At 39.8% G+C, this 15654-nt stretch overlaps 1 protein-coding gene across 2 annotated transcripts in view; it reads right to left on the bottom strand.

Moving 5' to 3' along the window:
- The window catches only part of SCGN (secretagogin, EF-hand calcium binding protein), a 68143-nt gene that overhangs the window by 16443 nt on the left and 36046 nt on the right, over positions 1–15654 (bottom strand). The window contains exons 8-11 of one of the 2 annotated variants that reach the window (XM_003823211.4): positions 14717–14762; positions 14402–14461; positions 12810–12878; positions 2132–2709 (exon numbers count right to left, since the gene is read on the bottom strand). In XM_003823211.4, the coding sequence (XP_003823259.1) occupies positions 2581–2709; positions 12810–12878; positions 14402–14461; positions 14717–14762 (304 nt within the window). In that variant the 3' untranslated portion in view covers positions 2132–2580. Of the gene's footprint in view, positions 1–2131; positions 2710–12809; positions 12879–14401; positions 14462–14716; positions 14763–15654 lie in introns of those variants that run through there. The other variant, XM_063605180.1, reaches the window with a different exon arrangement.

Raw genomic sequence — 15654 nt, 5'->3', positions numbered from 1 at the left:
ATACAATGGAAAATAATTCAGCCATAAAAAGGAATGACATTCTGATATGTGCTACAACATGGATAAATCATGAAATTACGATGCTTAGTAAAACAAACCAGACACAAAAGGTCAAATATTATATAATGAAACTTATATAAAATATCTAGAATAGGTGAATTCATATAGACAGAACATAGATTAGAGCTTAACAGAGAATGGAGAAGAGGGAAATTGGGAGTTATCGTTTAGTGGGTACAGAGTTTCTGTCTGGGGTGATGAGTAAACTTTAGACATAGTGGTAATCATTGCACAAGATTGTAAATGTAATTAGTGCCACTGAATTATACGCTTAAAATGGTTACATGGCAATTGTTATGTTACAAACACACACATATGTATCTATGACTATAATTTTTTTAAAGTTTAAAAAAGTGATAGTGGAAGAGAATGCATTTGTGACATATAGAGTGGGTTTTCTCAAACCAAACATAAAATATGTTGCAATAAATAAATGTAAAATAAATTCAACTGTGTTAAAATAAAAGGCTTCTGTTATTTAAAACACAACAAGAAAACAGGAGATTAAGAGGAATTAATCACTGCAGAATAATGCGATGTCCTGGAAATAGAGAATGTCTTTTCCTCTTTGTGGGTTCAGGCAGTCTCAATCCTGAAAATGGTTGTTTGTCCTGTGAAGAGTGTATGTGTGCACAGTTAGCTCACCATTTGGACAATCAACAGAAGAATCTGGCATGTGTGGTTCACCCTGTGGTGCTTCCTGAACTCTCTTTAAGCTCCCACAAAGTGTACTCCAGGTTGAATGAGCCGGACTTGGAGAATTGTTCTTCTGGGAGGTGTGGCGGATCCCACTGTGAGAAAGAACCTGCAGGAAGGGGCCAAGGCTTCCTGAAAGGTACATGAAAATTGTCTGTAATTAAGTGGTTGTTGGCCGGGCATGGTGGTTCATGCCTGTCATCCCAGCACTTTCAGAAGCTGAGGCGAGTGGATCACTTGAGCCCAGGAGTTTGAGACCAGCCTGGGCAACATGGCGAAAGCCTATATCAAAATAAATAAATAAATAAATAAATAAAGTGGTGGTTAGGAGCACGTGGTTCCAGCGTCAGACTCCCTGACTTCCCACTTCTAAGAGCTATGATAACGAACATATTGTTTAGCTTCTATCTACCTTGGTTTCTTCATCTCTAAGATGAGTATCATGATAGTACCTATCTCACAGGGATTTGGTGAAGATTAAATTACTTAAGGTATGGAAAGCACCTAGAAGTACTTGGCACATAGAAAGCACTTAGTAAATAGTAGTTCTTAATATGAATTATCTATATGTTGGAGGTAAGGGTGACCTGAAGGGAAGAAAATCAGGTTAGGACAAGGGTGTGCAATGAAGGGAACCCCTGTAAACAGAATTCGTGGGTTATGAACAGCTCTAAATACACTGTTCTACATTAATTTTTCTGAATTATCTGTAACACTTCACTAAGCCTGAAATTACTACACAGTCTAGTATAAGGTAGGGGTGTTACGAAGAATAAAGGATGAAGACAGTAAAGGAAAGTGGGGCCTACCCTGCAGAAACTCTCCCCTTGCCCCAACAGTCTCCTTTCCATGGGGATGGCATCAGAGTTCCAGGAGAGAAGAGAGCAGGGCACATGTTGGGGCCAGGAGCATGCAGAGGCACCCATGAGAGGCACTCACGTACCTAGAAGAAGGCTGTCGTGGTCCCAGATTTGCTGGGGAGCACTGTTGGAAAAGGAAGGGATGGAGAGGGGAGCCTGGGTTACTTGGGAAACATTTTCTTCATACTTCTTCTCTATATCTACCTGCCTAGCCATGTGAGCTCGCCAAGCACTTAAGAGCAAAACCCAGTCCAGGATGAGTGTTCTGGTCTCCTCCTTCCAATAAAAAGTGATTATTGGCAGCTCTCACTTTAATGCCAGCTCACCAGGAAGTCAGCCCTAGTGAGGGCATGTGAGAACTATAGAAGGATTGGTGGTGTGGATTTCTTTTAAGATATTGCCCTTCACTCTCCTTCTCCACCATTCCCCCGATCCCCATTAGATAAGGGGTTTGTTAGTCAAACCATCAGGTAGAACATTTCAAAGGTCACAAGACAAAAGCAATTACCAGTACATTTTTGTTTCCAATTGCAGATTTATTTCCACACACACAAAAAAAATCTATGTTGAAGTTACAGGATTGCCATGAATGCCACACACCTTTCAGACTAAGCAGAAAGCCCACAAGAAAAGCACAAAATGAATGCACTCAGCTGCCCCTGTCCCCCCCACCCTGGTGACTGGGGAAGGACAGGCAGAGCCATCTAACAGGGGAGCTGAGTCTTTGGGAGGATAGGAAAGCCCAGGGTCAAGGGAAAACAACACAGACACTACACAGGGGCTTTCAGTGAGACAGGGATAGATCACGCCGGTGGAAGGAAGGCCCTAGCGTCCCTCTTCTTGCCCAAGAATAGCACACCATTTGTGAGTTTGCCCACTGTGTCCCCAACATCAATGCACAGATACAATTCTATCAGCAAGATCACAGAAACATAGTAAGAGCAAAAGGCAAAGCAGTCTGGGATTATGGGTTGATTTTCAGCCCAAGACACAAAGCCAGCTCAGACTTCTGAATTTTTCCATCCTTGTTCACGTCGCAGTGACGCAAGAGAATCTCGCGGAACTTATCAAGGTCCACCCCGCTGATGCTGGGCTGAGGGCGACAAAAGTAACATGTTAACAGGCAAACCAATGGTGTTCCCACCCTTTAACACCCTCTCTGATGCTCCCTAAGCTTAGGGTGTCCTGCCTTGAAGGAGACAGGCCACAGGGAGTGAGGGAATGAGTCTATCGCCTCATCCCACCAAATGCTGCCAAGGATAAGTTTTCTGCCAACAGCTTCATTTCTCAGCATGTCCCTTCAGGCCAAAAAACCTTTACTTCCACATCACTTCCCTGCAGTTCTTAGAGAAAGACTGCCTTATTAGCAACCATAGTAAAGATACTTTGCCTCAAAGTAGGCAATTATGATCATAAATTTCTGCCTTGCTGCACTGATGAGAGAAGACACATTTCATTATCTCCTTGTAGGAGATTTTTGTGCCTCTGGTTTAAAAAAAAAAGGTTTTACTGAATGTAAATTTAAAACATGTGGTTGAGCTAGGGATGTAATATTTACTCCAAGGGATATGTTAGGGGGCAAGAAAGAATGTTAGCTAGAAACGTGATACATGTTAGCTAGGAAAAGTTTTTTACTTCAAGCTCAAAGGCCTGCAAAAGTGAGGAATGCTTTAACAAATTGATTCTCCATAGGTTATTTCATTTAAGCTTCACAATAATGCTGGGAAGTAAATAATTCCACCTCTTTTACAAATTAGGAAACAGAGGTGCAGAGAAAGCTTAAGCTTCCTGCCAAGGTGGAAAGTTGTGGCAGCATTTTTGAGCCCAAGAATAGTCCAACAGTCCTCTGACAATTGGAGACAGTCCTCAATAGTCCTCTGATTCCAATTGAGTGCTCATTGCAAAATTTCATACCATTCTCATGGAGAAAAGGCTGGTCTAATGAAACTACATGGGTGCTGATGCATCTGTGAATAAACGTCAAAATCAAAGAGCCCATCCTTCAAAATGGATCTCACGTGGTTTACTGGCCCTAAATTTTTTTTTTTTTTTTTTTTTTTTTTTTTTGAGATGAAGTCGCAGCCGCCCCGGCTGGAGTGCAGTGGCAGTGATCTCGGCTCACTGCAACCACCGTCTCCCGGGTTCAAGCGATTCTCCTATCTCAGCTTCCCGAGTGGCTGGGCTTACAGTCACCTGCCATCATGCCTGGCTAATTTTTGTATTTTAGTAGAGATAGGGTTTCACCATGTTGGCCAGGCTGGTCTTGAACTCCTGACCCCTGGTGATCCACCCACCTTGGCCTCCCAAAGTGCTCGGATTACAGGAGTGAGCCACCGTGCCCGGCCACTGGCCCTAAATTTAAAATAGATCCAAGTGGCCCTTTTTTGACTAGAGATGACAGCTTACTCAAGTTCCCTGAAAACCAGCACCTTTTTCTTTTTAGGGCTTTCAGAGCTCACCCGAACCAACCAATCAGAACTCAGTTAAATTAACCAATCAGGACTCAGCTCTATTGACCAATCAGAACTTGGCTCCAACAACCAATCAGAACTAAGCAAGTTTGAATCCTTTATTTGCACAAACAGAACTAACTGGCAACGTGGGTGGGCACTGACTTTGTAAAATCCAAACCCCCTTTTGTTCTCTGCACCCTGGTTTACAGTGAAAAGTGTGTCCTCCATTTTCCCATTTTCTTTTCTTTTTTTTTTTTGAGACAGAGTTTCAGTCTTGTCACCAAGCTGGAGTGCAGTGGTGCCATCTCAGCTCACTGCAACCTCCGCCTCCCAGGTTCAAGTGACTCTCCAGCCTCACCCTCCCAAGTAGCTGGGATTACAGGTGCCCACCACCACACCCAGCTAATTTTGTATTTTTTTAGTAGAGACAGGGTTTCACCATGTTGGCCAGGCTGGTCTCAAACTCCTGACCTGAGATGACACAGCTGCCTCGGCCTCCCAAAGTGCTGGGATTAGAGGCCTGAGCCATTGTGCCCAGTCCCGTTTTCAAACTATTAACGGGAATAAAGCCTTTCCACCAAATTCCTTTTCAGAAAACTTCTGTTCACAAATCTAAATTTAAAAGTCAATGTACAGAGAGAAAAACAAAAAACAAATTTAGTCAAATTTCCAAGCCCCTTGATTATTGGAGTAGTTGTATGAGTGAATAGAGAAGGCAGCGACCCGCAGGTTTGATTTCAGGGGCTCTGGGAAGCACTCTTCGTTACCCAACCCTGCCCCCAAGGTTTTCTCGCTTCCAAAAACAAAATCACTAAAAACATCATCAGTAGGGGAAGAAAAAAAAAATTGTTCCTTAACTAGCCAAGCCACGTTAAGACTCGTTAATTTGCACTGTCCAATGGGGTAAATGACTGACACCAAATCTATTATTGATAGCAGGTTTAAAATAGGAGGAAGGAGGAAAGAGCAACAGAAATTGGGATCCAGATGGCAGAGCAGGAAAAATAAACACCAGAGTAGGCCTGGTATTCAGAGAGATATCAGGAGCTGAAAGTCTGGGACCAGAAGATAAACTTGATCAACTTCACTCTTCTGTGGAGAGTGGCCTGAATGATTAGACTCTGAGGCCACAATGTAACTCGACCTTGTCAATAGGTTCTCTTGTAGTTCTCTGCCAGTACCAGGCAAGTATAGATGTGGCCCAAGGAAATGTGGCTCAAGGAAATGTGGCTCAGAGGTCCTGAAAACAGCAGGCTGCATTCTGAGACCCACTGGTGGGAGTTCATTTGTTGTACAGTGCAATGTGGGGATGTTTGCTTTTCAGCATCTTCAGTGACTTGTTGGTAAAACTTTTCTCCACTAAACGGCCCCAGGATCCTTTTGGCAAATCCCATTATTAGAAAATACTCAAGTGGTAGTCATTTACACATTAGTGTGAATTAATTTGCCAATGTATTTACCTCATTCAAACTATTCTAAGTTTGTTTTTGTTTTGTTTTGTTTTCTAACTGAAGAATAATGGACTTTGTTTCCCACCATACTAATTATTTCCTTCAAGTGAGTAGAAAATATTTTTGGTGTATGAATGCATGTGTGTTAGGGGATGTGGGAATGAATGTGGATGTATGTAAAGGAAGTTCCTTTGGACCTTGTGAGTTATGTTTTTAATATTGGGCAACTCAATATGAGTCAGGAGACCTAAATGCCACAGCTCAAAAATGCACGTGTCACTGAAGACAAATCACCAGAAACCTTTAGAGCCTCAGTCTTAACAACAGTTTTTACAACAAGTGACTAATATAAGTGCAGATAGGTTCCTGAGGTAACAGCTCTAAATATATTAACTCTAATCTTCAGAACAACCCTAGGAAGTTGTATCTACTTTCATCATTAATTTATAGATGAGTAAACTAAAGCACAGAGAGGTTAATTAACTTGCCCACTGTCACACAGCTGACACATGTCAGAACCAAGATACAAATCCAGGCAGTCAGGTCCCAAAGTGTATATTTTTTATCACTACACTGTATCATAATCTTCCATGTAAAAATGTAACTTTTTCCTCTTTCACCTCATAGGACAGTGTGAGAGTGAATCTGAAATAAAATTGATTGAAAAATGCTGACCTGTCTCCCTTTAATCCTGGCAATAGGGGGACCTTTGGGGCTGGCCTTCCCTTCCCAATTCTTGCCCATAGTAGGTGCTCAATTATATCTATGAAATTAGTGAATGACTATCCTCAAATGCAGCCTTCCTGTTTTTGTCATACACCTACCCTTTCCTGTACATTCCAATTCTCTTAAAATAATTAAAGTTCATATCCAAGCCCTCTGTTAACCAGCACTCCACAAATCTCTATCCTAGAGTCATCATGACTCCAACACTGGACCGTATTCTGACCACTAGAGGAACTGAATTAGAGTTTCACTGATGGTAAGTGCATTTTATTGTAACCCACTTAAAATAATTCTCTACCAATCAAAATATTTAATTAACCAGAACCTTATTCTCTAACCATGCAAAATTACAACATGTTTTCTGTCTCCAGTTTGCTATTTATTGGCCACACTGGTGTTTGAAAACATTGAGGCGACAGGCAGAAGTTAAGACATTATTGCTTAAGATATCTGTCCAGGTCTCTACCAACAAGCCTCTGCTTGTTTACAAATTATCACCTGCCATTGCTTTTTAAAATGAAAATAAGAAATTACATTGGTGTTCCTTTAGGATCACTTTACTAGGCAAATGGAAATGTCTGCTCAGATACTGGGAAGTCTCCTAGAGAGTGGTGTACCCAGCAGTGCTTTAATGTGAGAAGCTCCAGGAAGAACCTCTTCAATCTTTCAACTTTCTTCCCATCGCTAGTTTCCACCACATTCTTTTATATCTAACAAAAAACATTCTTTTGTTAGATATTCACTCTTTGGGATTACATTTTCTTCTCCTTGCCACCTATCCTCTCTTTTCAAAGTTTTTCATCACCCAAGAGATGGCAGCACGTTAAGTCCCTAACATAATAATGCGAAAACATATAGTATATATACCAGAATGCTACCTTCCCTGATAGACAAAGCTAGGTCAAAATGAAGTCATCAGCAACTTTCTGGGTAGTGAGGGGAAGAAAAGTCAGGTTTGAGGAAAGGCCGTTGAAGAAGGAAATGGGAAAGCACACCTGCTCTTTCTTCAGATGTTTGCTAAAACTTGACAATGGATCCCAGGAATTTTAAAGCACGCAAACCACTTGATTTAGTAATTTTATTCCCGGGACAAGGCCAAATATAGAGAAAGATCTTTGCACAAGGATATTATTGCATTATTGTTTTGAATCGCAGACATGGGAAACCATCTAAATTATTAGTAATAGGGGAATGTTTAAGTAAATTATGATCTAACCACAGGTGAAATATTATGTGGTTACTGAATGACTGTTAATATTATTCTGTAATAGGCTATATATAGTATACTCTATATTATATATAATATACTATGATATTGTAATGTCTATTATTCACTATAATCTCAACCATATAAAAACATACATAGGAGAAAAGTCAGTTCACAGTCAGTCTGTTAGAACATAGAGGTTATGCTTCTGTTTTTTCTGGTTTCTGGTTTCTGGTTTCTGATTTCTCTATGATGCAGGTATCATTTTTACAATTTAAAAGTGAAAAGAAACATTTTTGCTAAGGGCTAGCTCTTTAGAGAGGCACATGTTAGATTCAATTCTTTATTGAATCTATCAATAACAAGAGGTATTGTCCCCTCTTGCCAATCATCTTCCTGTCAATAGCAGAGAAAAAGCAAATGGGGTGTCCATCAAGGAAAAGAAAGAACTTTAGGGAGGACTGTGGGCAGGAACTCCCATCACTTCCAGACAGCCAATGTATTTGGCTTCCGATGTTACTGTTCATATTTCTACCTTCTCTTGGGAGATCTGGAATTTCTTGCCATTCTACTTTCTCATTTAAGCTGTAGATTCTTGTGTTGATTTTTATGCTGCTCTAAGTGAGCTACGGGCTGTTAAAAAGTTTTGTAGGCCAGGCAGAGTGGCTCATGCCTGCAATACCAGCATTTTGGGAGGCCAAGGTGGGCAGATCACTTGAGGTCAGGAATTTGAGACAAGTCTGGCCAACATGGCGAAACACCATCTCTACTAAAAATACAAAAATTAGCTGGGTGTGGTGGCGTGCACCTGTGATTCCCAGCTACTCAGGAGGCTGAGGCAGGAGAATCACATGAACCCAGGAGGCGGAGGTTGCAGTGAGCCAATATTGCGCCATTGCACTCCAGCCTGGGCAACAGAGTGAGATTCTGTCTCAAAAACAAACAAAAATCTTGTACAGAAATTATTGTGCATATGATTAACAATATTGTATGGTATACTTGGACATTTGCTATGAGGGTAAATGTTATGTTAAGTGCCCTTGACATAAAACAAAACAAAACAAAACAAAACAAAACAAAAAGACAAAAAAAAGGTGGAGGGAGTTGGCTAGAGAAATGTTTGCAGGTGATGAATAAGTTTATGTCATTGATCATGATGATGGTTTCATGGGTGTATACTTACCTCCAAATGCATCAAATTGTATACATTAAGTATATACAGTGCTTTTTTAAGTGTCAATCATATCTCAATACCTTTGTTGGAAAAAAAGAAATCATGTTTATACCTCAAAGACCTGCAATCTTATCAGATTGACAGAGGAAAGACTTGGGTGCCATTTTTCAGAGCTTGGGGAATGGGGTGTTTTGATAACCAAATAATCTTGTTCATGTAAAGTCAACATATGCATCATATGATTGTCCAAGAATTAAAAGACTATAAGATAAGCTTACTTCAGAGTTATTACTGCAAACACCAAAAACCCTGACCTAGACTTTGTAACTGGGCCAGCTTCCTGCTGATCCCATGGTATATGCTCTCTGACAGTTTCTTTTAAAATAAATTCTAAATACTGATTTGTTTACTTCTCCCATGGCCCTTTTTTATAAAATGAAAATAAAGAAAAAAGTCACAGGAAAGACTCTGTTTATAAAGCCAAGAAATATGAAATTCAACTACTGGTCATCCTTTGACTACAGCATACAAATTATATGGTGAGTATTTTTAAAGAAACCTAGAAGACTAAGGAAGATCCAGTAAAGATTAGGAAAGACACAGTAAACGTATGCACCTTCAATTTTCGGAGAACATTAATAATGAACTACTGTGTACATATGTTTTAGCTCAACAAATCATCTGGAGAATCCCAATAAATTCCTTTTGAATTACTGACCACAGTCTGACTTGGTCTCTAGGAACTAGCTCTGTCTCAAATTGGCTGGTGCTTTCACTGAGAGGTGTCTTTCTGCTGCCCCAGCAGCTCCACAGAAACAGAGAGGCTAAAAGGGGCGAGGATCTTCACCTTCCCATAGAAGTGATATAAATCCATTGAAGAATGAGGCTGATCTCTGCTTCCAACTAATTTTTTGCATGGTCTAGTATTTTTCCCATCTCTTTCATTTTCTCTGGAAAAAATGTCTTGTCTGCTATGTTGTTGGTTTGGATTTTACTTCTATCTCTCCTACTGGCCTTTGGAAACCATTGCCAAACTCAATGACAATTGAAAGGCAGAGTTATTGAAGATTATTAAGATTATCCAGATTCAAAAATCATGACTTTTTAAGAAGGGATCCAGTAAAATTACTGGTTATAGATATCTGGGCTTTCTCTTACAAAAATCATATGGAAATAGCAATGATCATAGTCACTAAAGTTATGAGAGCTATATCACTTTCCAGATCAATATGTGATATAGCTAGTATTTTTTGAGTTTTTAGTAATAATTTATTACCATGGTATTAATTAGTGAAGTAGCACAATATTAATTGCCTTATACAGATTTTCCTCCTGTAATCTTCATGACAACTTTATGGAAGTAGGATCTATGACAATTTCCATCTTCCAGATGAGGAAACTGAGGTTTGGAGATGCAAAATGACTTGCCCAAGGTCTCATTGGCAGGGAGTGGTAAAATCAGACCTGGAACCCCGAGGGGTCAGCCTAGAATCCGAATTCTTAGCTTGAATTCTCATCAGCTTCTTAACTTTTACTTGCCTTTATTTTCAACACTTTTCTATAGTATGCAGAGATAATTTTATAATCAGAAAGGAAGCAAAAATTTTCAAGCTATGCATTCTAAAATATGTTAGTTAATTGCCATCTGACATAATCATACCTATCTTTTAGATGTTTTCTTTTGCACTGGCTTTTTTTACATTATTGTTTTGGACAGGATTATCCAATAGAATGGCATAGCCATGCATTGAGCAGATGATTCCTTTTATGAAATTCTCTTTCAAATGCTAACTATTCTCAGAAATGTACTCCAAAGATTACAGCAGCTTTGTTCCTTTTTTTTTTTTTTTTTTGAGACGGAGTCTCGCTCTGTTGCCCAGGCTGGAGTGCAGTGGCCCAATCTCAGCTCACTGCAAGCTCTGCCTCCCAGGTTCACGCCATTCTCCTGCCTCAGCCTCCTGAGTAGCTGGGACTACAGGCATCCACCACCACGCCCAGCTAATTTTTTTGTATTTTTAGTAGAGATGGGGTTTCACCGCGTTAGCCAGGATGGTCTCGATCTCCTGACCTCGTGATCTGCCTGCCTCTGCCTCCCAAAGTGCTGGGATTACAGGCATGAGCCACCGCGCCCGGCCGCTTTGTTCTAATAAAATAATAAAGACTATTACTTTTGGAAATCATTTGATATCCCAGGGACTGTGATCAATGTTTATGTTATTTCTAGTCAGCACACAACCCTGGGAAGTAAATATTGTAGTGCCCATATAATGGATGAGAAGACAAGTATCAGAGAGATTGAGTAACTTGCCCACACACATACAGTTCATAAATGGCTGATCTGGAATTAAAGCTCAGATCTGTCACAGTCCAAAGCACTGTCTCCCATTTTACACGGCCTCATCTACAAAAAAATATTCCAATCAGTTCTTTTCACAGTGAGGGAAAAGAGAAAGAAGCAAAGAGAATCAAAATGAGGTTACCAAAGAGGAGGAGCAGCAGCCACCCCCAACCAAGGCAGCCCCTCTGGAAACCACCCGTTCAAATTCTGTAAATCGGATGTATTCTGATTCAAGCAGAGCTTAATCCCTCAGCCCAGCCCAGCTGCCTCCCACAGCCTGGCGAAGATGTGGGATGCCACAAGACTGTTGTCAGCAACAAATGACACCTCTGACCTGAGAAAAAATTGTTTCCCACAAGTTTGAGAGTAAAGAAAAGGGGGAGCAAAGAAGAAGGGAGGTTGATTTGGTTAATGACTTATTGCTCACTGTGGCTCTGCATCCACACTCACAGCTGGGCTGTATGTGTGGGCCATGGAAGAGAAGAAGGCCAAAACCTCTGTGGGGGGTGGTGGGGTAGAGTGCTGTAAGGTTCCAAAGCCCCCAGGCTCTACACTCAGGCAGTCACTGCCCCTGGCTCCAATGCATAAGAGGCCAGACAGCTCTCAAAAACAGACTGACTGTCCCATTCATTCTCTCAAAAGCAAATTAAAACTCTAATTTAGCAAATGCTGCCATGCAACTTTAATATCCCATAGATAATTGCTCAGTTTCTATTACAGAAGCCATTCTGACATTAAATAGATAATGAGTGAAATGGGATTTTCCTCTAGCAATCAATAGAAAAAGCAATACCACACCAATACTCATCAGTTATTCTGGCTGTGCAAATGCCTGTGAAATCTCCAACAGGAGCAACAAGTGAATGAGGAAAAGAGGAGGCAAGGGACCCACTGGGATAAGAATAACAAAAGAAAGGAATCACAGACGATGTCTCATCAGGCTGATTAGATGTCAGAAAGGGTTTTATCCATGCCTGCTCTATTACAGTACACAAACTCCCTGGAGATTCATGCAAAAATTGATATTTGCACATTTTTCAGCTGCAAGGTTCCATAGTGTTAATCTGATTTTCAAAGAAGTCTGGAACTCCACAAACAGTTCATAATTGCTACTCTAATTTTTTGCCATCTGGCCTGACCAGAACACAATCATTGTGTTCTGAACAAACCTCAAAAAATCCCTAGGGATACAAGACTACTAAATTCATTGTCGACACAATCCCATGGAAAAGGAAGAATAGGAAATGATCTGCTTAACTGGATCATGTAGCTGGTCAATACAGTTCAACAGGACCTCGAAGAAGGTTTTTTAAACCTTGTCTATCCTACATAAAACAGCTGTGTGATGTAAATATAATCTAAATTTCATCCGCCCCAACCTCAGCAATGTCTTAACCGATAAATAACCATCTTAGGCTAGGTATTAGAGAAGCCTCTTAGTTAAAAAAAAAAAATAGAATTCTGAAGATAAGTTTTATTACATGAAATTCAATTAAATGTTTTAGTTATTCTAATAACCAAGTCTAAGGGGAAGAGGGACTTTCTGTAACCAAAAAATAGAACAGAAAGATATTCAGTGGCACTGTGCTCCTTTGGTAAAATAGATGGCCTTTAAATGATGGTAAAAACATACTTGTATGATAGCTTCATGTAATTTAAACTACAATCTTAAGAAAGCGAGGGAGGTTTGTTGGGTTTCATAGCAATTCAAAGGTTATTAAATAAACTACATCCCTAGATTTTATCTTTGACATTAACCTTCAGTCTCACTGATTCCCACAAATAAACAATGGAATAAATCAAAACAACAACCCCACTTCATAATAAGAAGAACGTGCACTCACCTGGACAAGCTCCATCATGTCTTTGACAAACCCATCCACTTCTGGGCCTTCCAGGGCTCCTGTTTTACTCTGAAAGAGAAAAGATCCAATTGCCCAAATATCAGTTTCTTAAGCCAAAAAGCAAGGCAATAACTTAGGTAAATAAACCGTATCAGTATTCTTGTGTGGCCGCAAATAGATTTAGAAGTGGCATGTTCCAATTTATGTTCTCCATGCAGGACATGAATGTTCCACATGAATTAAAATAACTCATTGAAAACAGCTCCATGTAACCAAATGAGAAGTCATACTTTTGAGTTCCTCGGCTTTTGCAGATTGCAGTCGTATGACATATATTGCCTTCATTTGCTTCCCAGGTCCTAGGCTTCAGTTCAGATAAGTGTTAATTGTACCTAATATTAATCCTTTGAGGTATAGATTGAAATTTTTTATTTTGCCCTATAATTTGGCAATGATATGTTGATTATTAAAATATTTATTTTAAATCCAGGGAGACTACATTGAATGAACATGTTAGAATTATCATTTGGTCTGTACATGAGACCCTTTATTTTTTCTAACCATTTTATAACACATGCAAATATGAACATCTATAAAATACAATACATATTAAAATATTTGTTTCTTCTCTAAAGTTCCACTATAATAATTCATCTACTCTCTTTGTGATTTCTTAATCCTGAGCCTTTAACATATCATTTTTAAAATTCCATTCCCTTAGTGTATTTACCAAACACTTATATAGTACTTGTCAGGCACTCTCATAAAAGCTTTATAAACCTGAATTCATTTAATTCTCATAACATCCCCAGAAGGTAGATATTATTATCCTTATCATCCTAATTTTACAAATAAGGAAAACAAAGCACAGGGAGGCTAAGGAACCCGCCCAAGGTCACATAGGTAATAAGCCATGATTCAAACCTAGGTAATTGGTCACAGAAGCCACGTTTTTAACCACCTCTATGCTAGACTGCCTCTCCCAGGTGATACTGTTTTCTGCTCAGAACATGACACATAATTATCTAGTCTGATTAGTTTCAGGGAAACATCCTTATAACCTTTCCCAACATTTTTTCTGCTTTTCTACTTTTCTTCCTTCTTACATCATACTATCATGTCCTTAGGAAATTCAATCTCTTTGCCATACTTTGTACTTATAATTTTTATATTCTCTCCTTTTCATTAAATAATTGGTTCTACAAGAAAAAATAGTTTTTATGATAAATAGGTATGACTTTTCCTCTATTTCTTTGGGTTGAATATTGGGTGGGAGGGTTGTATGTTTTTGTGCATGATATTATAAATGAACTCTTAGTCCTACAAGAGGGAGAAAACTTATAGTTTAGGCCCAAGGAGTCAAAAAAAAAAAGTCATTTTTTTCTCTTCTCAACCATGTGTACTCCTTTGGCTACTTTTACTTTATTCTCAGAAGGTCTAGAGGAGTTGAGAGTACCTTGACCTAGAACACACAGATGGGATTGGTATTCATCATGTAAGTTTAGGGTCTGTTGGGTAAGATGGCTCCACATAGGGGTTAAATAAGTTTCCTACTCAGAGATGGCCAGCACAGTATAAAGACGCACACTTACAACATCATAGTAGGCAAAGATTTTCTCAAAGTCCCTTTTCCTTTCTTCAGTAGAACAAGCCTGTGTAAGGAAAAAACATTATGTCAGTCCAGCAATGTGACAATTCAGCTGTACAATTCTTCCAGAGTCCTGGGCAAATTTTGTAAACTTTGAGTCAATGACCTTTAAGATCCCTTGATTCCATGCTGAGCCTTGTCTGTTTTCTAAATAAGTTAAAAAGTAGGGCAAATAGATGCCTTCCTTTCTTCTTTCCTGCTCAAATCCGTAGAGAAACAGCGATGACATAAACCCATCTAGAGAAATGTCACTACTTACATCCATTTTAAATTGGAGAAGGAAGTTTTCCTGAAGAGCCAGAATCCTAAATAGGAAAAAAAAAATCCACGTAAGGATCGTTCAGCTCTCAGTTATACGAAAACTTATAGCCCTGGTGTGTGGAAAGTACAGGAAATTTCCTGCAGAACAGAATAGGTACTTGAAAGACAGAACTTCCTACATCACAGAAACAAAGAAATTAATTGGGAAAAACTCGTAGAGATTAGTAGTCACCATAGACTTTTAAAAGTTCATCTTGGTGGAAAATGGCACAGTATGGGCTTCTGGAAATTCGCTCCTCCATAAAACTGGAAAAAATAGTCAAAATAACTTTCCCAGAGCTCTGGAAAATAATTAAAGTCTTGCAGCAATCTGGGGAGTGTTTATTCTGAAAAAAACAGCTGAATCTTTTTTTTTTTTTTTTTTTTTTTTTTTTTGAGACAGAATCTCTCTCTGTCGCCCAGGCTGGAGTGCAGTGGTGCGATCTCGCCTCTCTGCAAGCTCCGCCTCCCAGGTTCACACCATTCTCCTGCCTCAGCCTCCCAAGTAGCTGGGACTACAGGCGCCCGCCACCAGTCCCGGCTAATTTTTTTGTATTTTTAGTAGAGACGGGGTTTCACCGTGTTAGCCAGGATGGTCTCGATCTCCTGACCTCGTGATCTGCCGGCCTCGGCCTCCCAAAGTGCGGGGATTACAGGCATGAGCCACGGCACCGGGCCTCCAAAACAGCTGAATCTTGGTTAGAACAATGACTGTCGTAACATTTAACTTGCCCTAACACATACACAGAGCCCGTTAGCAAGAGACTGGGAGACTTACTGGTTCAAGACATTTTAGAAAATCTCTGTCCAATTATGAACTGACCATTGAACTAACCTAGCAGAGACTTCAGTGGACACACCTGACAAAGAATATAGACTTCATAGAATTAGTTCAGA

This window comes from Pan paniscus, chromosome 5 (assembly GCF_029289425.2).
Source record: "Pan paniscus chromosome 5, NHGRI_mPanPan1-v2.0_pri, whole genome shotgun sequence".
Classification (NCBI taxonomy): domain Eukaryota; kingdom Metazoa; phylum Chordata; class Mammalia; order Primates; family Hominidae; genus Pan; species Pan paniscus.
The sequence above is the reverse complement of the archived record's forward strand: the minus strand, read 5'-3'. Positions and strand labels throughout refer to the sequence as shown.